Source organism: Manis javanica, chromosome 1 (assembly GCF_040802235.1).
Source record: "Manis javanica isolate MJ-LG chromosome 1, MJ_LKY, whole genome shotgun sequence".
Taxonomy (NCBI): Eukaryota; Metazoa; Chordata; class Mammalia; order Pholidota; family Manidae; genus Manis; species Manis javanica.
The window spans coordinates 218,732,140-218,756,119 of record NC_133156.1 but is presented as its reverse complement, the minus strand read 5'-3'; the positions used below and the strand labels follow the sequence as shown (position 1 = coordinate 218,756,119).

The following is a 23,980-nucleotide window of genomic DNA, read 5'->3' as shown; positions in this document are numbered from 1 at the left end:
GGAGAATAGCGACCTCTAGTGGCTTGTGCTGGGCAGCTGTGCACAGAAAGGGCTTCTGCTTCCTGCCCAGCTGGTATGGAGTTTATCTCTGCTGTTGCTGTGGGTGTGACCTAGCTCGGGCTGCTGCTCCAAAATGGTGGAGCCCCGTTAGAGGGGGAGCTGCTGGGAGTCTATTTATCTCCGTAAGGGGCCTCTGTGCTCCCTGCTGCCCAGGGGGTTAGATAGCCCAGAGATCCCCAGATTCCCTGCCTCTGGACTTAGTGTCCTGCCCTTCCCCTTTAAGACTTCCAAAAAGCACTCTCCAAACTAAAACAACAACAGCAACAACAAAAGAAAAAACATTTAAATAAATAATTAAAAAGAAAAAGAAAAACTCGCGATTTTCTTTGTCCTCAGGCGCTGGTCTCAGGCACCCGCTCACCAGTCTTGCTTCCCTGTTTCCCTGGTATTGGCGTTCCTGTCCCTTTAAGAGTTCCAAAAAGCAGTTGCCCAAAAAAAAAAAAAGAAAAAAAAAAGGCCGCTCCCGTTTCTTTGTTCTCCGGCGTCGGCCTCAGGCACCCACTCACCGGTCCTGCCGCCCTGTTTCCCTAGTATCCAGGATCCTGCGCATGCAGTGTGTCTGCGCTCTGGTCCGGATGGCTGGTGCTGGGTGTTCAGTATTCCTTGGCTCCTTCTCCCTCCCTTCTGACTCCTCTTCTCCCAACAGGAGCTGAGGGGAGGGGTGCTCGGGTCCCGCCGGGCTGGGGCTTGTATCTTATCCCCTTCACGAGGCGCTGTGTTCTCGCAGGTGTGGATGTGGTCTGGATGTTGTCCTGTGTCCTCTGGTCTCTATTTTAGGAAGAGTTATCTTTTGTTATATTTTCATAGATATATGTGGTTTTGGGAGGAGATTTCTGCTGCTCTACTCACGCCACCGTCTTGGCTCCGCCTCCCCAAGAGTTTCTTTTAATATTCCTCATGAATCTAAAAATCTTCATTGAGAGATAATTTACATACAGCAAAAGGTACAAATGTAAAGATACCAAAAGAAATAAAATCATATTTTGTTTACCACCTAGCCTATTTAATATAGTCCAGGCGGTAAAATAAAATGTTTGATTATTCATTTTCAACTTCTTCCAGCAGTTTAAAACATCAGTATTACATTCTTCTGATGAGGACCCCCAAAAGGAATCTTTTAGGGAAATGAGGGAGGAGTCTGACTTCTACTTAACCTTTTAGCTCATAAAGAGCCAGTTTAAGACCATTTGCCCAAAGATATTCCTTTTAGGTTCTAATGTGAAGAACTAACAATTCAAAAAGAATTGTTAGTGTAGTGTAAAGTTGCCATCATCCTTAGCATAGTTACCCTTAGAAAGCTGTTCTGCAGTTCTTAGTCCGTTAAGTCTACTTTTTATAGGATATAAGGAACTCTGAAATATTTTAATATTTTGTCTTGGATAACATCCTAGTAATGAAAATGTAAAGGTTTATGTTTATACTAATCAGATAAAACACAAAAGCCTTTTTAAACTAGACAGCTTTTGGGGTGAAGGTCAGACATTTAACTCTGTTGAGTGTCAGCTTCTAAAGCTCTGGTCACTTGTTAGGACACGCAAGGGGGTTACCTCTGTGGTATTCCGGCTCCTTTATCAGAACCTCTTCTGTAGCCTTATAATTAAAGATTATTTCATGCGTTATTTTGGTATTGGATTTAGGCAGTTATATGTACAGTGAGCAAAGCCTATCCACTTAAAAAAATTTTTTTTGTGTCTTTCAGAATCATGGTGTCATGGAAGGGGATTTACTTTATACTCACTCTGTTTTGGGGGAGCTTTTTTGGAAGCATTTTCATGCTAGGTCCCTTTTTACCGTTGATGCTTATAAGCCCATCATGGTATCGCTGGATCAACAACCGCCTTGTGGCAACCTGGCTCACGTTACCTGTGGTAAGTAGCCCTCCAGAGAAGGAGACCCAGTCTGCTGATTTTTATTTTGTTAGAATTAGATTTAGTCAAATGTTAGAAGAAATGTAAATCCTTCCTTGTTGTAAGAGGTGTATTAGCATTGAAAGTGAGAAATAGAAGAACTAGAGAGAAATAAAAATAATTCATGTCCTTGAAGTAAAATATCTAAGAGGTATGTTCCAAAATTAAGAGTTTCTTTTACTATTCCTCATGAATTTTTTTATTTTTCTTCATTGAGAGATAATTTGCATATAGTAAAAGGCACAAATTTAAAGATACCAACAGAAGAATTTTCTTGATTTTATTTTGATTTCCATTTAACAAAACAGTGACAAAAATTGACATTCAGATAGACTACTTTTAAACTTGTGATCTTGATGTGATGTGATTCTTCCCAATAAGCACAGAATTTAGGAATGAATGATTTCCTATCTTTGGGCTCTGTTAACAGCATCTGTAAGGTAAAAAAAGTGCATGCATATGGAATGTGTAGTAGATTTTTAGACCAGCCAGAGTTTTCTGCCTGGTTAGTGCATACTGCTTTGAACACCTCTCCCTCTGATCATGAGCTGTAGGATTCCAGTCCAGTTTCTTCCCTTGTTGGGACTTGAGCCCTCCCCTGTTGCTGCCAATCTAAGGCTCCTTCTCCAAAAATGGAGGTGTATGCAGTTGCCTTTACCTTAAACAGGTTTAATTTCCTGAGACTGTTCTGTACTTTAATTTTTCTGAGCAACAGCTAGAACTTAAAGTTACTGGGCTTCTTGGCCTGTCATAGTACAGGTGATGAGTATACACCCCAGAAGGAAAACAAGGAGGGAATCAGCTTTCTTCTGTTGTTAAAGGTCCCATTTGGCCTGATTCTTTTTAATTTGTCTATTTCCCCTTAGGCAGACTGCACTTCTTAAGTGTGGTATTCGTTCCCATTGTTAAGTAACAAGAGATTAAAGTTAAATAGGCTACCAAAATGGCTTTAAAATAAAAGCAAGAAGTTTACCTCAACGGTATTGGTAAAGTTGATGGTGACATATTCTGACTATTCTTCTAAATCCTGAAAAGTGAATAATTAGAATCATCTATATATCATGAGGTTCTTTAGAGATTTGCTTTTGAACTGAGCAGAATAGAGTCTGTATATTTCTTCGTGAAGCTGCATGATTCTTACTGGGTACTTCTTAACCAGTTTGAATGTCTGGTTTTAAAAAATGTCTTCTGCATTAGAATCTCAAGTTCATAGCATTTTGTTTTCCCTTCTACCTTAAAAGTTCTAATTTTTTAAACCAAGTTGTAGATTTTTGAACTTTTTCTGACTATTCTCACTGACAAATAATTTTGTATGTTATTGTTGAACTATATGTAACTCCAGGGGAAAATCCTGGGGCAAAACACCTTTGAAACCCAAATCAGTCAAAGGGAGAAATAAAGTTTATTTCTTACGAGCAGTCATCTACATCTGCTCCTCTGTGTCTCTCGTGACCAGGCTGCAGAAGAAACAGGCCCAACCCAACCTCTCTGGTCCAGATAAGCCCTTGCTTGCCCTTGTAATTACCTGTTGATACAGAGATGGACTACTCTTCTCTACCCCCTGGGAACACCCATTGTACAGAGATGCACTAAAGCCAGGCTAGAGATTCTGGAAATATTGCAGTTTTACCCACAGCCCACCCCTCCAGAAATCTCCCCTTACAATCTACTCATTTCTCACCTTCCACAGTGGCCCCTGTGCGAAAAAACTGAAGCATTATAACCAGATTAATACCATAAAGTCATGATAATCCTCAGTCTGGAGGATTCAGCTAGGTTCAAATAAAGTCCTATGCAGATCAAGTCCATAGCTGCCCGTTCCACAGACAGTCGGTAGCTGGAAGGGTAGGGTGTTAAGAGCAGTTATAACACAGCAGCTGCAGCCAGGGGGTGCATCCAGGCCACAGGGATTGTAGAAGAAAATAACCTTAAGGGCAATATGGTACATGTTTCAATAATACCAGCATAGGCAAATCTTGTCCATCAGGTAGGATACATTCAAGAGAGTGGTCCTGTGATAGAACAGTGGCAGAAATGGGATCTCATCCTGGACTAGTATACCAGACCTTCACCCCCCTTCCTGTGGGAATTACATATGGGTCAATATATAGGGCTACGGGAGGTACATGCACTGGCCGTAAAGCTAAAACAAAACTTCCCCATAAGATGCTCTTACCTCCTGGGCGTTTTGGGTACACTACTGTGATCTTTCAGGACTACTCTGCTGTTACTCCAGGAATACACAGGAGGTCAGCTTCCAGACTTTTCCACCAAGGTGCCAGAAGGGCCAGCCATCACTGGTCCATGTGTTGAAATGTCCAGGGCCACATCCATTCAACAGTGTCTCCTGGGTTTAATGTAGTAGCTGCTGACAGCAGGATGTTGCTCTGCTGGCCATATCCTGGCTTCAATAACTCGTCTTTGGTTTGCACTTACGTTGTATAGGAGAAGCAGCAGTATGTGTTAGCATATCCACAGGGTTCAAGTCTCCTTTTCGGGACTTCTCATTCAAATGCCATAGCACTGTCCATAAGTGGACTCACCAGCCCTATAGACTATTGGTGTCCTGACTTCAGCCCAGATTTCAACAAACCATTTGTACCTCTCTATCATCCCTGCCCTGGTAGAGTTATATGGTACATGAAACTTCACGTTTTTTCATAATTGCTGTTCCCATTCTTGTAATGCATATCCAGTGAAATGGGTGCCTGGATCACTCTCAGTCACCTTTGGCTGGCCATAGGTTGCAAAGATATGCTCTAGGGTCCTTTTGATCATTTGCTGATCTGCATGATGTGCAGGAAAAGCAACCAACAGGCCAGTAGTTGTGTCCATACAAGTCATAGCATACCAATATTCTTCTGACATGGGCAGAGGCCCAATATGGTCTCTCTGCCATCTGGCAAAGGAAATCGGCCCCCTTACTATTGTCCGATGTTGCTGCGGAACTTGGTGTAATTCTCTCTTAGAGCACACAAGGCACTCCTTCCAGGCTCTGCTGATTTTTTCAAAGGTCAACGACAGCCCACATTGTCTTTTGCCCCACATGCAATAAACACTGATGTAACCATTGGGTCGCATCTGAGGCAGGCTTTCCTTCTAGCCAGCGCACCTGGGCCAATGTGTCTGCTTCTTCATTCCCTGGAGATGCCAAAGGCAAATGGCCAGTCACATGATATTCAGTAACTGTCGTAGTCTGACCAGAGACTCATAGGTCTTGCCACAGCTCTTGCCCCCAAAGGGGCTGGTGACAAACATCCAGTTGGCATGGTACCATGTCGGTAGCCACACAGTCAAGCCCCAATAGACAGCGCATCTGTCAGTGCACACAACTATAGGGGACGGCTCCTGGGTGATCATATGCCATACTGTCTGCAACTCAGCCCGTTGGCTGCTCTTCCCCTCTCCCTCCTCCATCCATATTGTCTAGGTCTTAGATTAGAAACCCACAGCCCTCCACTTCGGGGGCTGTCCTCAACTGGAGCTGACTGTATACCAAGCATCTTCAGGTCTAGGGGCATTTCTCTAGGCTACCAATGGTTGACAAGCAGGTTCTTCCTGTTTTCCACTTAGCAGCAGTAAAGGCAGGTGCACATGTCTCATCCCAGTTCCACCTGATGCCCTTTCATACCAACTAGTATAAGGTCTTCAGAATTTGTGCCAAGTGCAGGATAAACACTCTCCAGTAGCCCAAAAGACCCCAAAACCCTTGTCATACTGCCACAGTGGTAGGGGTAGAGAAAGCCTGGGACTTGTCTATCACTGCTTCTGGAATACTTTAGGTTTACCTGACCAGACAACCCCCAAGAGCTTTACTGACAAGCCAGGTCCCTGAACCCTGGTGCTGTTCACAGCCCATCCTTTCTCCTATAGATGTTGCAGCAGTCTAGGGACTTCCCCTTCTAAATCTGCAAGGGAGTTGAATGTGAGCATAATATCATCAGTGTAGTAATACAGCTGCACCATTTGCCGTTTATTTCATGTGGTCAAGTCCTGGGCTACAAGTCTGTGACAAACAGTGGGACTGTGGAGGTATCCCTGTGGAAGGACAGTGAATGTCCCCTGCCAGCCTTCCCATGTGAAGGCAAACTGTTCCTGACTTCTCTGTGCTAGGTCAATAGAGAAGAAAGCATCAGCAAGGTCCACAACATAATGATACGTCCCTAATTCATGACTGAGGGTGTCCATAAGGGCTGCTCTTGAGGGAAGAGCAGCATGCAGAAGAGATGTGACTTTATTCAGTTCCCTGTAGTCCACCGTCATATGCCAGGAGCCATCTCGCTTTTTCACTGGCCACACTGGGGAATTAAAAGGACTATGAGTGGGCTTTATGATGCCCACCTTCTCCAATTTTTGTCACTTGCCTACGTACAGGCAGAGCTACAGGTGGGTGCTAAGCATGTCCCTTCAGAACTGCCTTTACCACATGTACCCTCACTCTGAACTCACCTGCAGTGGTCTGTAATCACAGGCCCTGCAGGATATCTACCCCCAAAATATATTCAGGGATGGGAGAAATGTGCACAGTATACTCCTTTGGGGTAAATTCCCTATCCCCAGTGGGATTTGGGCTTTCTTCCCTCTAATTGCCTTATCCCCATAGCCTTCTATCATAGCAGGGGTCCCAGGAAAACACTGAGGGTTGTCATAAATGGAGAATATTCAGCTCCTGTGTCCACCAGCACCGGACCATGTTGTACATTCACAGGGGACCAATGAATTGCTAATTGAACATGTGGCCTCTGGTCCCCAGCATGTCCCCCAAGGCGGGGACCTTGACCCCCCACCTCAGTTTAACCACAATGCCCAATTGTTGTCCTGTGGGGATGAGGGCCCAGGCAGAGCCTGAGTACTGTGCCCCAGGAAGTTTTTCAAGGACACAGGCTGAACTTGAGGCTTTGACTCTGGCTTCTGTGTCCTGGACTTCAGCGGCTAAAACTGCTGCTCTGGCTTTAATTGGTGTCACAGTTCTAACAAGATCCTATCAAGCTTTTTTCTCACTACCCCCGCTTTTATCAAGTCAACCCACATCTGGCTCCTCAAGACCTTCACAGGGCCTTTTTCACCTCTCCTTTCAGTCATAGCCCATACTATCTTCTATGCTCTTATTGTTTCAATCTCCCCTAGATCTGATAAAGTATGAGTAACCTCACTTATGGGTTGCCCTGTGTGGGAGGCGAGAATAGTCACTAGGGACCCAAAGAGAGATGGGGTAGCTGTATGCAGCACCAGATTTCTCATTCCTGCAGTGAACAACTCCTCATCGGGACCCTGGGGGTCCATATTATAGATGGTATTTTTCGTGCCCAATTCCTGTAATACCTGCTGGAGCTCTGCATACATTTTCTAGGTAGTGGGTTAAGTATGGTAAATCACCCTGGTTAGGCCAAACTGCCCTGATGGCTGCTGTCAGCCAATCCAGAAGTGGCTGGTTCCCTGAGGCATGATGGGCACTTTGTAATGGCTGCCAGAGGGAAGGGTCAGTTGTCAGGGAAGCCCATCTAGTCATTTCAGAACCCAACATAACAATGTTTTCCACCCCCATATCCCAGAAACAGAAAAGCCATGTAGGCAGAGGTTCTAATGACTTCTGCCTATACTGGACGTTCATGTCCACCAGCTCATTCTGGGTTTTGGGGCAGAGCTCCATAACCTGGGGAGGGGATGGCTCCTCCGCCTGAGGACCTGAGGAGCCCACAGTTGTTGTGTTCTTTTTTTTTTTAATTACAACCCGCGGGCCTTTAATACAGGAGAGGCTGGTGCCTTGGTGGTAGCCTCCGCAGCAGATTGGCCCTGGTCCCCACCCCCTCATCCTCACCCGACACTTCCTCTACCATCTTCAGGGCTGAAGACACCACTCTCTCCTCCCCCTTCCCCATGGCCTCCTGCAGTGTGGCTTTTCCTGCTCCCTCCTCCCTTGCTGCTGCTAAGGAATTTTCCAGGAGTGCGACCCATCTTCTCAATAACTGCCTCTCTTCCTTAAGGGCATGCCATAGGTCATTGCCCCAGCTCCTCCAAGCAATGCTGAAATGTGTCTCTCTCCTGTGGATGTCTCTCTCCTCAATAACATTTTTCACTATCTTGAGAAAAAGAGATCCTACAATCCCAGCTGCTACACAGCTACTCAGGGCCTCTGAATTTTCCACAGCTGGTGTCTCCACCCTTCCCCAGTTCTGGTGAAGGCCCCACCCCTCTAGGAGTTGCTTTACCCTATACCAATTCCCCCTTAGGGGCTCCCCAGTTGAAAGCCCCACAGGTAGGAGGCTCCCAGGTGAAGCTGCATCCTCTACTGCTGCAGCCACTGGGGCCTCCCCACTATTCACAGTGGGGTTCTGGGCATCTCCCCACCATCTCTAGGGTCACACCCATGTAGGCAGATTTCAGTTCAGAAGTCCTGCCGACTACCACCAGATATAACTCTGGCAAAAACTCCCAGGGCAAAATACCCTTGAAACTGAAATCAGTCAAAGGGAGAAGTAAAAGTTTATTCCTTACAAGCAGTAGCCCATTTCTGGTCCCCCATGTCTCGTAACCAGGCTGCAGAAGAAGCAGCCTCCACCCAGCGTCTGAGCCCTCCCTCACCCTTGTAATTACCTATTGATATGGAAATGGCCACTCCTCTCCACCCCCTGGAAACACCCGTTGTATGGAAATGCACTAAAGCCAGATTCTGGAAATATTGCAATTTTACCCACCTACATATAGATTTAGAGTTATTAGAAAAATTCTATTTTTCCAGTTTGCTGAAAAATTGATGTTTCTTGCCTTATGATTTTATAAAAAGATGATTTATTTATTTTCCCAATTCTATTTTTATTTGAGATTCTTAATTTTCTTAGAATTTTCAGGACTCTAGCCACACTCATTTCAAAGTCTGCTTTCTTGTTTTTCCTAATCATGTTATTTTTACTTTAATTCATATTTGTTTTCCTGTTTTCTTTGATCATACCTTTATTTTAAAACTTTGACTACTTAATGTCCTTTATTTAAATATTGCTATTTTAGGCAGGGTAGAGGAGAACAGCTCTGTATGAATCCCATTTCTTTTGATACTATGATATATTTAGGTTTTCCCTAAATATTCTGTTACAGTGTTTCTAAACTTTGGTGGAGGGCTTATTAAAAATACAGAAGCTCTAAGTCTACTCTTGACCTATTAAATGAGAGTCCCTGGGTGTAGAGCCTAAGCTTCTGTATTTTAAACAAACTACCTAGGTAATCAGATTCATCTGTTTTGGGGGCATTGTTTATGTTCCTCGGTTCTTGTCCCCACGGCAACAAAGAATTGAAGGACAGAGACACAGTAGTGAAGCAGAGTTAAAGTTTTATTTAAAGTTACGCATTTAAAGAGAGAAAGCGTGCTGGCGACCTCAGAGGGGGCAGGCATGTGTAAGTTTTATTTAAAGAGAGAAAAATGTGGGTGACCTCAGAGAGAGATGCCCTGAAAGGTTGAGAGAAAGTGTGGGTGACCTTAGAACAGAGGTGCGCCCTGAAAGATTAGGAAAAAGTATGGGCAACCTCAGAGAGGAGAGGCACACCCTGAAAGGTTGAGGAAAAGTTTTATTTAAGGTAAAAAGGTACACACTCAGAGAAAGGGGGGTGTGAGCTACCTCAGAGAAGAGGGGTGCTGAAGGATTGGGAGTTCCCCCTTTTAAGGATTTTTCAGGAATATAACAAAGGGCTGGGGGGTGTAGACTTGTTATGTAGTCTCAAGATGTTTATCTTTGATGAGAGGCATTAGCTATCTTCTCTTATATTATCAATCCTCCAGGTAATTCTGAAAAATGAATTTAACACAAGAAATGTACTGATCTGGTTCCTCCCCAGGATAGCAGCTTCCTTCTGGGAACATATAAAAAGACCGCTTGCCCTTCCCCCAAAGTGGGTTGAGTTATTGTCTGTTTGCTAATGAATATGTTGAGTCTTACTTCCTGGGTTTTAAATGCAATCTTAGCTTTAAGATGAAATTTTTCCTGTCTTTAGTATTCTGTTTATATCTGGTCTTGTTGGGAAAATTAATCATGATGCTTGTCTCCTGCCTAGGTTGCAAATTATGTGATTAGGTGCTGGAGGAGGAGGGAAAAAAACAGCATATAGGTTAAGGAATAAGCTGGACCTCTTAGCAGGCTAAAGTAAATCTTACAATGGCGTGATCTAATTGACACAGTGAAGACATGGGCTGTGCTCAGATACTTTTCTTTATCTGGGAACTCTTTGGACATTCCAAGTTACTCCTGGCCTTTGGAGCTTCAACTGAATAATTCATTAACTCTGTGAGTCTTTTCTGGCTCTCTAGTTTTATCTGGTTAACTCTTTGAGTCCCTTTTAGTGGGCTTTACTGGTCTTATTCTCCCTCCACCCCACTCATATCTATTTTCCTGCCTAACAGTAGTAGTCATTTTACATGAATCGCTGATATTTAGTACATTCTGAATGTTGTGCCACCACCTCTATCTAGTTCAAGAAGACCATCACCCCAAAAGGAAACCTTGTACCTTTAAGCAGTCACTCCCCCTTTTACCCCATCACCTGACAACCACCAATCTGCTTTCTGTGGATTCTGGGTATTTCTTATAAATAGAATCATAGAATATGTGACACTTTGTGTCTTGCTGCTTTTACTTAGCGGTATTTTTGAAGTTCATCCATGTTTAGTACTTAATTCCTTTTTAAGTCTGAATAATATTCTTTTGTACGTATATGCACAATTTGTTTAGCTCTTCATCCATTGATGGACATTTAGGTCATCTCTACCTTTTGGCTATTTTGAGGAGTGCTGCTATAAACATTTGTGAACAGTTGTACCTGTTCCCAGTTCTTCTGGGTATATACCTAAGGGTGGAATGCTGGGTAATACAGTAATTCTGTATTAAAATTTTTGAACTGCTAACCTGTTTTCCACAGCAGCTGCACCATTTTACTTTCTCACAGCAATGTATGAGGGCTCCAGCTTTTCTACCTCTTTATCAGTATTTGTTATATCCCATTTTAAAAAAATATGGCCATCCTTATTGAGAAAGTAGTCATTTAGTGTGGTTTTGATTAGCATTTCCCTAATGACAATGACATTGAGCATCTTTTCACGTTCTTTGATAAACATTTGTGTATCTTCTTTGGACAGATACCTATTCAAGTCCTTGCCCATTTAAAAATGTTGCCTTTTTGTTGTTCAGTTGTAAGAGTTCCTTAATATTCTGGATATTGGACACTGGATTTGCAAAAATTTTCTTCCATTCTGTGGGTTATCTCTTCACTTTCTTGATAGCATCCTTTGAGTACGAAGGTTTTAAATTTTGATCAAGTCCATTTTATCTACATCTATAGCTATATCTATCTATATATATTTTTTTTACTTAGACTTTTTGTATCATATTTAAGAATCCATTGCCAAGTCCAAGGTCACGAAGATTTACCTATATGCTTTCTTCTAACAGTTTTATAAATTTAGCTCTTACATTTAGGTCATTGATCCATTTTAAACTAATTTTTGTCTAAGGTATTTTTGGGGAGGAAAAAGTTCCCTTTACCCTTCAAGTTTTTTCTAGCTGGTCTAAGAATCAAATTGAGATGAGAAAGGTTAACAGGTGAAAATAAAATTTAATGACCTACATCCAGACAGGGAATCCACACAGACATGATATTCCAAAGATGGGCAAAATTAGGTACATATGTCATCTTAAACTAAGCAGTAGGGGTCTGGGATTCAAAGGGAAGGTAAGCAATTCACAGGGAAATTAAAAAGAATAACTACTTGGTCACAGAAACAATGGGACATAGAAATTTTAACGAACAGACATTGCTAAATTCCTCTTTGTCTTAGTTCATATTGTAATGTAGTCATTTATGGTGATAACTCTCTTTCTAGAGCAGGTGCTCTGTATAAATTATTTTAGGCAGTTAGAGGGAAGGTAAGTTTCTTTCTCAGTCTTTTGGGCATTGATTGTTTGGTTTGACATAATCTTCTTGCGGATGTGGCACATCTTCGGGTGGCCTGCCTTTGGCTCCTACAGTGTGATGTAGAGGTCTACTTCATTCTTTTGCATGTGGATATCTAATTGTCCTAATATCATCTATTGTAGACTATTCTTTCCCCATTGAATGGCCTTGGCACCCTTGTCAAAAATCAATTGGCCAGAGATGTGTCAGAATATTTCTTGACTCTCAATTCTATTCCATTGGTCTAAATGTCTCTCTTAGGTGAGTAGCACAGTTTTGATTACTGTAACCTTTGTAGTAAGTTTTGAAGTTGACTTCAACTTTTTTTCTTTATCAATACTGTTTGACTTCTTGGGACACCTTGCAGTTCCATATGGATTTGAGGATTATCTTTTTTTCCATTTCTGTAAAAGAGGCTGTTGAAAGTTTACAATATAGTGAGTTACAAGAAATTCATATTTTATCATTCAGATGACCAAATATATATATTTCCCAGGTGTATTTGGTCTTTATCCATAGTTCCTGAAAACATTTCAGAGCCTTAAAGGTGAAATGGGTATCTTACTACTGGGAAACTTTTGGACCCCACCCATGGGTAGGGCTTGGAAGTTGAATCAGCCAATGGCCAATGATTTAATCAATGGTGACTAGTCAATGAAACCCACAAAAACCCTTGAGAAGAGCATCTTTCTCTCGCTTGCATCCTGCTTCTCTCATGGAGATAGGAAGCTTCTATGTACCACTAAGCCAGACCCCAAGCTCCATGCAGATAGGAGCTCCTTTATTTGGGACCTTGCCCTATGTATCTCTTCATCTGGCTGTTAACTTGTGTCCTTTACAGTATCCTTTATTAAACTAATATTTTATTTCCCTGAGTTGTATGAGCTGCTCTAGCAAATTAATTGAACTTAAAGGGGAGGTCATGGGAACTTCCAATCTGTAGCGGGTTGGTCAGAAGCAAAGGGAACAGCCTGGGGCTAGAGACTCTTGTCTGGAGGTGGGATGGAGGTCAGTCCTGTAGGAGGGAGCCCTTTACCTGGGGAATCTGGTGCTGTCTCTGGGCAGATAGTATCAAAATTAAGTTCTTGAACACCCTGATTATGTTTGAGAATTGCTTGGTGTAGTGTGTAGGGAGACTCCCTCCCACGCACACATGCAATAGAACCTGGTCTGGGAACCTGAAAGCAGTTATACTGCCGTGTGGAGAAACATTGTCTTCACCGTACACAAAAATAAACTGAACATGGATTAAAGACATAAATATAAGACCTGAAACCATAAAACTCCTAGAAGAAAACATAGGCAGTAAACTCTTGAACATCAACACTATAAATTTTTTCTGGGTATGTTTCCCCAGGCAAAGAAACAAAAGCAAAAATAAACATGAGGGACTATGTTAGCTAAAAGGCTTCTGCACAGCAAAGAAAACCATCAACAAAATAAAAAGGCATCCTACTATGTAGGATGTTTGCAAATGACATAGTTGATAAGGTGCTAATACCCAAAACATATAAAGTACTCATACAACTCAACACCAAAAATACAAATAATTGCATTAAAGAAAACGGGCAGAAGAACCAAATAGACATTTTTGCAAGAAAACATACAAATGACCAACAGACATTTGAAAAGATGCTCTATATCACTTCTCATCAGGGAAATAAATGCCTGATGAACTACAGATGAAATCAGAACTGTAATGAGATGTCACCTCACCAGTTAAAATGGCTAGTATCATCAAGACAAGAAATAACAAGTGTTGGTTGAGGATGTGGAGAAAGGGAACCCATGTACACTGCTTGTGGGGTTGCAAATTGGTGCAGCCACTATGGAAAGCAGTAGGAAGGTTTCTCAAAAAACTAAAAATGGAAATACGACCCAGCAGTTGCTCTTCTAGGAATCTACCCATAGAAAATGAAATCATTCATTCAAAGAGATATATGATATGCTCCCCTATGTTTACTGAAGCATTATTTACAATAGGCAAGATATGGAAGTAACCGAAGTGTCCATCAACAGACAGATGGGTAAAGATGTGGTACACACACAATGGAATATTACTCAGCCATAAGAAATAGAAAAATCTGGCCATTTGCAACAACATGGATAGACCTAGATGGTATTATGCTATGTGAAATAGGTCAGAGAATGATGAATGACATATGGATTAATTTATATTAATTGAAATATATAAATGAAAAACAAAATTAACAGAAATACTCTTATAAACACAGAGAGTGGATTGTTGGGGGGCAGGGAACTAGGTGAAGGGATAAAGAGGTACAAACTTTAAAATATAAAATAATTTACAGGGTTATTTCTTGAAATCAGATATGGTAAGTCATCTAACTTTGTTGTCCTTTTCTAAAATTGTTTCAGCAATTCTAGGTTCTTTACCTTTTTATATAAATTCTAGAATCAGGTTGTCAATTTCTGTAAAAAGGATACTGTGGATTATTGATTGATATATTGGATTTACAGATCAGTTTGGGGAGAATTTCTATCTTAACAGTATTGAGTATTCTGATCTATAAACATGTTATATTTTTCCATTTCTTTGGGCCTTTAATTTCTCTCACAAATGTGTTGTAGTTTTCATTATAAAAATCCTGGATGTCTTTTGTTAGATTTGTTCCTAGGTATTTTATGTGTTTTTTAAGTTACTGTAAATGTATTTCTGTAAGTTCATTTTTCAGTTGCTTGTTGCTAGTATCTAAGAATACAATTGATGTTTGTTAACTCTGTATCATGCCACTTGCTAATTTCATTTTAATTTCTAGTACTTGTTTTGTATATTCCCTAAGATTTTCTTTATAAACAAACATACTCTGTAAGTTGGGGCAGTTTTATTTTTTTCCTTTTCATCTTTATGCCTTCCCCCTTTTAAATGGCATTCAACAATGAATCCATCAGGCCTAGAGTTTTCTTCTTGAGAAGATTTTGATTTAAAAATTCAATTTCTTTAATAGATACAGAGCTTTTCAGATTTCTAGTTTCTTGTGTCAATTTTGGTAAACTGTAATTTTCAAGAACGTTGTTCATCCTAATTTGTCAATCTCTTGGCATAAAGTTGTTCAAAGTATTCTCTTATTATTTTAATGTCTGTATGATTTGTGATGAAACCACTTTCATTTTTGACATTGGTTATTTGTGGTATCTACAGTATCAAGACTGTTTAGTAATGACAAAAATAGTGGCCCAGAATGAGGAGAGTCCAGAAACAGACCCACACATACATAAGTTAGTTGATAGTGACAGTGACAAGGCAATTGAATAGGGAAAGTAAAGCCTTTTCAACAACTGCATATACAAATGGAAAGAAATTGACATTAAGCCTTAAAACACATTATGTATAATGAGCCATAGGGTATATGTCAAAGCTGATCTTACTGTGTACTTTAAATATGTGTACTGTAAATATGCAGCCCACTGTACTTCATTTATACCTCAATAAAAAAACTTTTAATGGAAACTGGCAGTTTTCTAGGGCCAAAATCCACCATCTGAAACAATGAGAAGCAGTCTCTATTAGGAATACTTAATAGTGTTACTGTTGAAAAATGTGTTTCCCTGATTCTTCTCAAAAGAAACAATTCAGTTGAGAGACCAGACAGCAAGAAATACAAGCAGCAAGGAGTTTATTAGATTAAAGTGAAAAGTACATTCTAGAGACAGGAGGGCTGTCTGGCAACCAGACACATCATTGCTAGAAGGGTTAGGGTTGGCTTTTACTTTTTCTTAGTCTTGAATCATATGTCATTTGATTGACATATAACCTTTCTCTCTGTGCAGGCACCTGATCATCAGTACCTAAGCAAACCCACAGGGGAGACAAAACTACAGTCTATTTAGATTTAGATGTTACTTTAATGAGTTTGGATTGCTTTTGGACCTTGCACATGCCCTGAGATCAGGGAAGCCCCTGTGGTCCTGCGTTGTCCTTGACTGGACCTCCTGATATGCAAGGTGTCCTTGACTTTGGAACTGGGAACTAAGGAGGGCTTAGGTGTTGGCTAGGGAGGAGTCTTCCTTAGTGATGGGCTGGCCCCCTTCTGGCTGCGGCATCTCAGAGGAGAGCTCTAGATTCTGCATGTCCTGCAACTTGACCTATTCGCTTTGGGGGCAACTCTTAAGATTCCTCCCTTTGAAGCCATTGCTTAGAGGTCAAACCCACAGATTCTAGGACAGATCCTAACCCTAGTATTGTCTCTGAAGACTCCCCATGATGTCATGGTTTTGGGGTCAATCCATAGGACCCACCACTTGCAACCCTGTCTCAGAAGTCAACTCCATAGAGTCAGGAACTTCGTATCCAGCCCTAGTGCCATCTCTGAAGATTCTGTGACATCACTTAATGATTTTGTAAGCAATGCTATGTCTTCTCTTTGCAGTTTTTTCTCAGAGATGGTCTCCATAGATTCTAGGGCTTATGGATAGGGTCTTAGAGATTTCTTTGCATATCTGGTGGTTTTACTTACTGGGTTTGGGGTCATTCCAGGGAATTCCCTTTTAGCCTTCTCCTGAATATCAACCCCATAGTTTCTCTTATGTGATGCTTGAGGTCTGCAGTCATCCCCTCAGATTCTACAACTTGCTGTAGTGGCTTTGTATATAACTCCCCCAAACTTTAACTTGAGGCCTTGACTGAGATAGCGACTCCAGAGTTTCTGGGATTTGGTACCTTTTCTCTGGGGTTAATTCTAAGGATTGTGAGCTTTCATCCCTTAGCACTGGGGTCAGATCAACAAATTCTGGTACTTGAAGATCTAGCTCCAGATGCATCCCTCAAGATTCCATGGCTTTACCTGTTGGCTTAGTGGTTAAGCCCACAAGTTTCATTACAGTTTATATTCCTTGATGTGCCAACCCTTGTGCTATTTCTGAAGATTCTGTGACTTGAGAAATGATGTCATGCCTTTGGGGTCATCTCTCCATATTCTACAAATTGATGCCCTGGTTTCTGGATTAGCTCAGAGGAGTCTGTGCTTTGATAGCTTATTCTTGGAGTTAGGCCTCAGATTTTACTCTTCTGGTGCTAATTCCACAGCTTGGCAAAAAGACACTGAAGACAATTTCACATTTTTACTTTGCATCTTTGGTTCTGGAGTAAATTCTCAAGATTCCACACCTTGTTGCTGTGACTCTGGAGACAAATTTGAAAATTTGACACTAGTTAGCTTTGGTCCTTGTATAAACTTCCTAGTTGGTTGTGGTGCCAACACTACTGATTTCACTCCTTGCCATCCTGAAGTCACTTGGCAATTCTTCCTTTGCCACTGAGACCCTGGTGTCAACTCTATGGATTTCACATCTTGAAAACATGTCTCTGGTGCAGATACCACGGATCTCAAACTAGGCTCCTGAGGCATGAGGGCAGGTCCTCCGAATTCATACCTTGAGGATAGGGCCCTGGATTTAACTCCACAGATTGCACTTTTTGAAAACATGGCTCTAGTGCAAAGACATCGCATTTCAAGTCCTGCAGCTCAGAGCCTGACATTACTTTCACAGAATTTGCACCTCAAAGCAATGGATCTTTGTTCACCTGTACTGACTTCACACCTTCAAGCCGTGGCTCTGATAGAAATAACAGATTTCACACCATTTAACTGAGGACACAAAGTGAATGCAAGTTGCCCAGCTTGTTGCTCTGCCCCAAAGTGGTTCTCCAAAAATTGAGCTTCTGGAAACTTTATCTCTGGAGTTAACTGAGAAGATTTTCTACCTTGCAAATGTGGTCCAGGGTTGAACAAAATAAATTTTGTACCTTGAGATTCTGGTCCAGAGTTCAATTCAGAGGGTTTCATGCCTTGCATCTGTGATGCTGGATTCATTAATGTAGAATTTGTGCATTGAAGTTCTGACTCTAAGTTCAACTCAGAAGAATTCAAACCTCGCTGTGGGTCAGAGTTGAACTCTATTGATATTTTACCTTGAAACGTGCTTGGAGTCAATTTACATTTTGTAAATGCTGCACAGGGTTAAATATAATGGATTTTATGTCTTGAAGTTCTGGCCACAGATTCAAATCAGAAGATCTCATACCTTGAAATTTTGTCCCTGAAGTCAACTCAAAAGACATTACACCTTGCAGGAGTGACCCAAGTTTGCACACCATAGTATTCACACATTGTAATTTTGGCCCTGACTTCAACAAAGAAGAATTTCCACATTGCATCTGTGGCCCAGGATTGCATCCCAGAGGTGCTGCCCTTAGAAACTTTGACTTAGGAATCAATTCAGATTTCACACATTGTAAATGTGCTCCAGTGTTGAACACCAACCATAGATGTTTCACTTTGAATCTCTGTCCCTGTATTCAACTAAGAAGATGCCATATCTTGAGGTGAAACTGAAGTTACTTCAGAAGAACTTACACCTTGCAAGGGTGTCCCCAGGTTGTAGCCAATAGACGTTACACATTGAAATTTTGGCTCTGAAGTGAATGCAGAAGAATTCACACTTTGTGAATGTGGCCCAGGGCAGAACACCTTGTGACTGTAGCCCAACATTTGGCAGAGATTTCACACCTTGCAACTCTGATGCAAGCCTCCACCGAATAGATCTCATACCTCCAAGCTGTGACCCTTGAATCCACTCCACAGTTTTTGTACCTTGAAGCTGTGGCACTGAGGTTGGCACTAGCAATTTCCCTTTTTACAGCTGTGGTTGTGAGGGCAACTTAGGGGTTTTCACAGTCTGCAGCTGTGACCCAAGGCTGAACCTCTTGCATGTTGCACCTTGAGATTTGGGCCCTCGAGTCAATTCAGATGACTTTAGATCTCTTAATTGTGACAGTGATTTCATCTTTGCAGATTGGACACCTTGAGGGTGTGACCCAAGATTTATCAACTTAACACTTTGGAACTCAGGTCCGGGTATCCACTGAACACATCTCTTACTTTCAAGCTGTGGCTCTGAAGTTGACCTCAAGAGTTTCTCTTTGTGCAACTGTGGTCCTGATACCAATTTGGGAGACCTGTTGGTTTGCATTGGTGGTTCAAGTTTGAACTCTTTAGGTCTTACACCTTCTGTGTTTGATTCTAGAGCCAATTCAGATGATTTCATACCTTTTGATGGTAGCTCAAAGTTGAGGTCTACTAAGTTTCCTCCTAAATTTACTCTCTGGAATTAACTCCAGAGACTTCCCATCTTCTGATTTAGACTCTCTTTGATTGCTCTGAATTCACACATTGCTGACCTGGTGAGATTACAGATCTCTCGCCATCCTGTTCTGGCCCAGGAGTTAAATTCACCAGTGCCACCTCTTGAAGCTGTTGCCTTGAGGCAAATTCCACAGATTTTCTTTCTTGAGACTTTTGTCTTCTGGGTTCATTCAGAGATTTTACCTCTGGGTTCACAGATTGTCCACACTGCAGCTCAGGGGAGGATCCGGGGTCTCCTCTACAGATCCCAAACTTTGGAGCTTTAAGCATGGAATAGTCCCCATAAATGTCGTATCTTGCATTTGTGGCTCTGAAGTGTCAGCTCTTCAGGTTTCACACCTCGCAGTGAAGGCCCTTGGAGCAATGGCCCTCGTGCAGAAGGCCCAGAATCTTCACTTTGCCCCTTTGGCCCAAGTTTCAGTGTCCCAGCTTTCACTTGTTCTAGTTGTGTTCTTGGGACCAGTTCCACAGTTTTTAATTCTGGAATTCTTCAATGCAGAGTCAAATCCACAGATTTCACAGCTTGTGGCTTTGAATCTGGGGTGATTTTCACAGATCTGACTTCTCTCCGTGGCCATGAGATTTGTCCACGTTTCTCACCTTGTGGACGTGGGGTTATCCACATAGATTTCATTCGTCTTAAACGCTGCCTTGGAGTTAAGGCCAGTGATTTCCTATCTTCCAGCTCTGACCCTGAGATGAATTGAGGTTTCAAATCTTGAATTGATCCTGGAGTCAACACCAGTTTCACACCACCTACCTGTGGCCCATTGGTTAACATAGATGTGGCATTTTCCAGTTGTGGCTTTGGTACCAATTGCAAAGGTTTCCTACCTTCCATATGTGGCTGTGAGGTCAATAACTCCACAGAGTTCATCTTTCCCAGCTGTTGCTCTGGGATTTGCATGTCTTATTTTGTACCTTGAAGCCTTGAGACTGGGGTATACTCCACAGGTTTTACATCTTCTAAGGGTGATCCTTGGAATAATTCAGAAGATTTCATACCCTGTAACTGTGGTCTGGTCAACTCAGAATAGTTTATACTCGGGAACTATCGCCCAGGAGGCAGTGCCATAGATTTTGCATCTGGTATCTGTGGCTCTGAGAGTACTCTGTAGGAAATGCTACTTTCCAAGTTTGGCATTTGTTCTGCTGCTACACATTTTATACCTTGAAACACTGGTTCTGGTAGTAACATGCCAGGCTTAACCCCTTGCTGTTCAGGTCCTGGGGTCAACTCTGAAGATTTCACATGTTGAACTTGAGTTCCTGATGTCAGATCACAAAATGTGACATGTGCCCATGGCCCTTCATATGCCTGTTTCATACCTTGAGGCCCTGGGGGCACTTTTGCTACTTCGGATTCTTGAAGCCCTAATGCTGGAGTCATCTCCACGGAACTCACACCATGCAGTGTTGATCCTGGGGTTTGTTCCCTGAACGTGGCACCTTGAAACTTTGGCCCTGATGTTAAAGCAGAAAACTTGATATCTAGCTGCCCTGGCACTAGGTTCAGTTCCTCCTCAGACTTCGCACCTTGAAACTGTAGCTCTGAAGTCAGTTTCACAGATGTTGTGACACTGCTGTGTGACTGTTGTGACACTGGTCCCACAGTGGAAAAAACAGATTTCATATTTTCAACTGGGAGCCCTTTGTTTGGTTTTGGTGTTGATGCCACTTGGAGGTGAGCATCAGAAGACAGCCTCGTATTTTCTGTATCTTGATAGCCTGGCCCAGGAGTCACCTCTGAAAAATTTTGAAAATGTGGCTTGTGCTTTATGACTTCATGTTCCAACAATGTGTTGTTTTTCACTGACTCCAGGGCTTGGTATTGTGGTCTTGAGGTCATTCCCACTGATTCTCTGCAAGGATGTGGATTTTCAGTCATCCCCGTAGAATCCATGACTTGAAGCAATGGTTCAGGAGTTATTGTCACATTACCTTTGACCCGGTTTGGTGGTCCTGGAGTCGTGTTTAATTGCATAACTTGTTGTTGAAGCCGTGGGGGGGCCTCCACTGATTCTGTGACTTGGTGTAATAGTTGTGGGCTCACCCTCACTGTTCCCATGGCTCCCATTGGTTTCACAAGTTCATTTGGTGGCTGTGGGAACAAACCCACTGGTTCTCTCAGTTCTGAGTGTGACGCTGGGATGACCCCCATTGAATCCACGGCTTTACACAGTGCCAGTGGAGTTACCTGTCTTCCACCTGTAACTTGGTATGGTCACCTTGGGGTCAACTCCACATCAGTCACTTGGCCCGTAGGCTGTTGTATCTTTTTGTCTGGAAGACCTGTGGCCCTCTGCTCTGTACTAAGCTCTAGACTATGTTTTGGATCCTTCTGCAGGAAAGTGACTTCCTCTTTAATTATGTGAACTCCTAAACCTTTGGGCGATGGAGCACCCACTGATGTAACCACGGGCCCCAATCCAAGGATTTGGGGGCCCTCCCCAGGTTGTGACACATTACCCAGTATGAGTGACTGGGAAGGTTTTGTTTCCATGCCACGTAATCTAGATTCCGCTCTGATATGCTCGTGGAGATGAAGTGATGGAAGGTCCGGGGACCTATTGTTTATACTTTGCTTGGTGCTTTGATTCATGGGCATCAGTAGCAAGAGTGGGGGTTTCTCCGGTTCAGGGACTCTCCTCCTTGTACCTCAGTGAGATCATGAACCATCGCCCATGATTTCCTCACTCGCAGAGGCACAATTTGTTTCTGCAAAGTATAAACCTTCCAAGTCATGTGTTCCTCTAACTCCCTCCTAGCAGAAGGATAGAGCCTATTCAGAGCCCATCGTGGGAATTGTGGCCTGTCCTTGGAAATAGAACTTTGCCCATGATCTGATGTCAAATGACCCTTGCTCCTTCTCTCACCCTTTGATTTCTTTTGTTTGCAGAGATTTGGGGATTCAAAAGCAGTTTTGATAAAAGTGTGTTGAGGTCTTGAGGATGAAAGAGCTTCTAGAGCCTGAAGAAGTTCTAATTTCCCAAACTCTGAGTGCTGAGAAGAAGGCAGGGATGTGCCATGGCTCCTGAACCCAGGAGGTTGCTTTTGGGGCAGAATAGAGTTCTGGCTCTGGAGTTGCCAGCTTGTTCCCTCAGACGAGACAGGAAGGTGAGATAAGCTGGAGTTGTTTCCTGACGATCCAGAGGAGAAGCTGTGGTCAGGGAAACGTTGTGCCTTCTGACAGTCACAGCAGGGTAGAACAGGCTCCTGAGCCCCAAAAAGATGGGAGGCAGAGGAAGAAGTCATACCCTGTGGTTCAAGTGAAAACAATTCCTGAAGACTGGATCTAAGAAGTAAAGAGAAAAGTTTCCATTTTGCTCTGAGGCAGGAAAGGGAGAAACCACCAACTATTTCCAGGATGAACTATTTTGGCCTGAGGGAGAATGACAACAATAAAGGATGCTTTCTCCAACATCCCTCACTTTTGGAAGGAATTCCTCTACCAGGACAAAGGGTGGAAAAATTTGTCTCCATTCCAATAAGAAATGATCTGCAAACTGCCTTTGAGCCCAGAACTTTCCCCAACTCTCCAAACTGGATAACTGTCTGTCCTCTTTCTCTGTCCCTCTCCCCACAGCTTCCCTCTCACCCTCCACCTTCACTCCCTTCCTTTCTGCTGTTTAAAAGCCGTACCCTTTTAATCCACACCCAGGAACTTCATTCCCTTACCTTACGCTTTCCAGGTCTCGGATGGTCTGTCGAAGCCTCGTTTGTATTGACCAGAGTGTATGTCTTGTGGCCCATCCCGCAGAGAGTCCTGAGGAGCTGGGTGCAGCAGAGCATGTCAGTGTAACTGAAGTGCTCTTAAAGGACTGGTAAGGAAACCAGTAAGAAGAGAGACTTACTCAGAGGCAGCTCTTAGAGTGAGGGATGTGAAACAGTTCCAGGCATCTTAGGCCTGACTTTTAAAGAGCTTATAGTAGGATAGTCTGAAGAGAGAAAGAATAGAGAGTGGAGATGAGTTTTACTTACTCTCTCAGGTTAGCTTCAGTGCAGCCCATCCTGACATTTCCTTCCCACTGTGGAACTGGAGGGAGGAGTGAGCAATCTGTGAACATCATGACTACTGACATCACCTAGTTCAACCCCCTTATTTTGCAAATAAGGAAGCAGAGGTGAAGTCATGCCCAAGATCACAAGCTCATTAGTGATAGAGCTCAAACTAAATCTGGGTCTCAAGTTGTGTTTTGTTTTGTTGAAAACGATATACTATGCTGCCTTCACCATGTAGTAGATGTAAGCCATTGGGAAGGGGAGTCAGAACCATGGTACTAGGGAGTTGGAGTGGGGAAAATAGGTCAGCATACATATGCTTTGCTCCTGAGGAGTCTAGGCAGTGTCTGGTAGGGAAAAAACTCATCAAAACTTCCTGCATCAAACTCAGGGTCTTACTTACTCTCCATTCTCCATTGTCAGCAGGCTTCTTTCCTGATACTTTTAACTTTGCACAAAAGGAGATTAGGAAAGGAATGGTGGAAAGAATTATGGAGCTGTTCACAGCTCTCTGGAAGTGCAGATGCTGGAAAGATTAGGCACATTTCTTTCATGTACATGATTTTTTCAACCTCCCTCTGTCTACCTTCTGTTAGAGGTGAGAATTTTATTTACTTATCTATTTATTATTCTTTTTTTTAAGGAAAGAGTAATTTAATAAAGGAAAGCACACACTCAGGGAGTGCTCCAGAGGCAAGAGCACCGTGGGGTTTGGGTTGGGTGGTCTTAGAGCTGGAGCTGGATCAGAGGTGAAAAGAAGACTCTTCACTGCATTAGGTAGGGTTTTCTCAGAATAGGGGGAAGGGTTTTCACAGAATAGGGAGGAGTTTTCTGGGAAATAGGGTGATAAATGCTTTAGTTTTTAAGTAGATTGAAAATTGACTTTTCATTACCCTAAGCTAAAGAATG

At 42.5% G+C, this 23,980-nt stretch overlaps 2 protein-coding genes across 3 annotated transcripts in view; one reads left to right on the top strand and one right to left on the bottom strand.

Moving 5' to 3' along the window:
• The window catches only part of LCLAT1 (lysocardiolipin acyltransferase 1), a 259,254-nt gene that overhangs the window by 113,439 nt on the left and 121,835 nt on the right, over positions 1–23,980 (top strand). For both annotated transcript variants that reach the window (XM_073214747.1, XM_073214754.1), the window contains exon 2: positions 1,760–1,928. In XM_073214747.1, coding sequence (XP_073070848.1) covers positions 1,764–1,928 — 165 coding nt within the window. In that variant the 5' untranslated portion in view covers positions 1,760–1,763. The remainder of the gene's footprint in view (positions 1–1,759; positions 1,929–23,980) is intronic.
• Positions 7,507–22,835, bottom strand: LOC118970729 (uncharacterized). Its single transcript, XM_073214739.1, has 2 exons — positions 22,748–22,835; positions 7,507–22,364 (listed from the first exon to the last, which is right to left on the bottom strand). The coding sequence occupies exon 2, from the start codon at positions 21,228–21,230 to the stop codon at positions 20,121–20,123; it is 1,110 nt and encodes a 369-aa protein (XP_073070840.1). The 5' UTR covers positions 21,231–22,364; positions 22,748–22,835; the 3' UTR covers positions 7,507–20,120.

Bases quoted from the DNA above. Each gene is read 5' to 3' on its own strand.
- LOC118970729 (XM_073214739.1), bottom strand. From the start codon at position 21,230: ATGGGGGTCATCCCAGCGTCACACTCAGAACTGAGAGAACCAGTGGGT.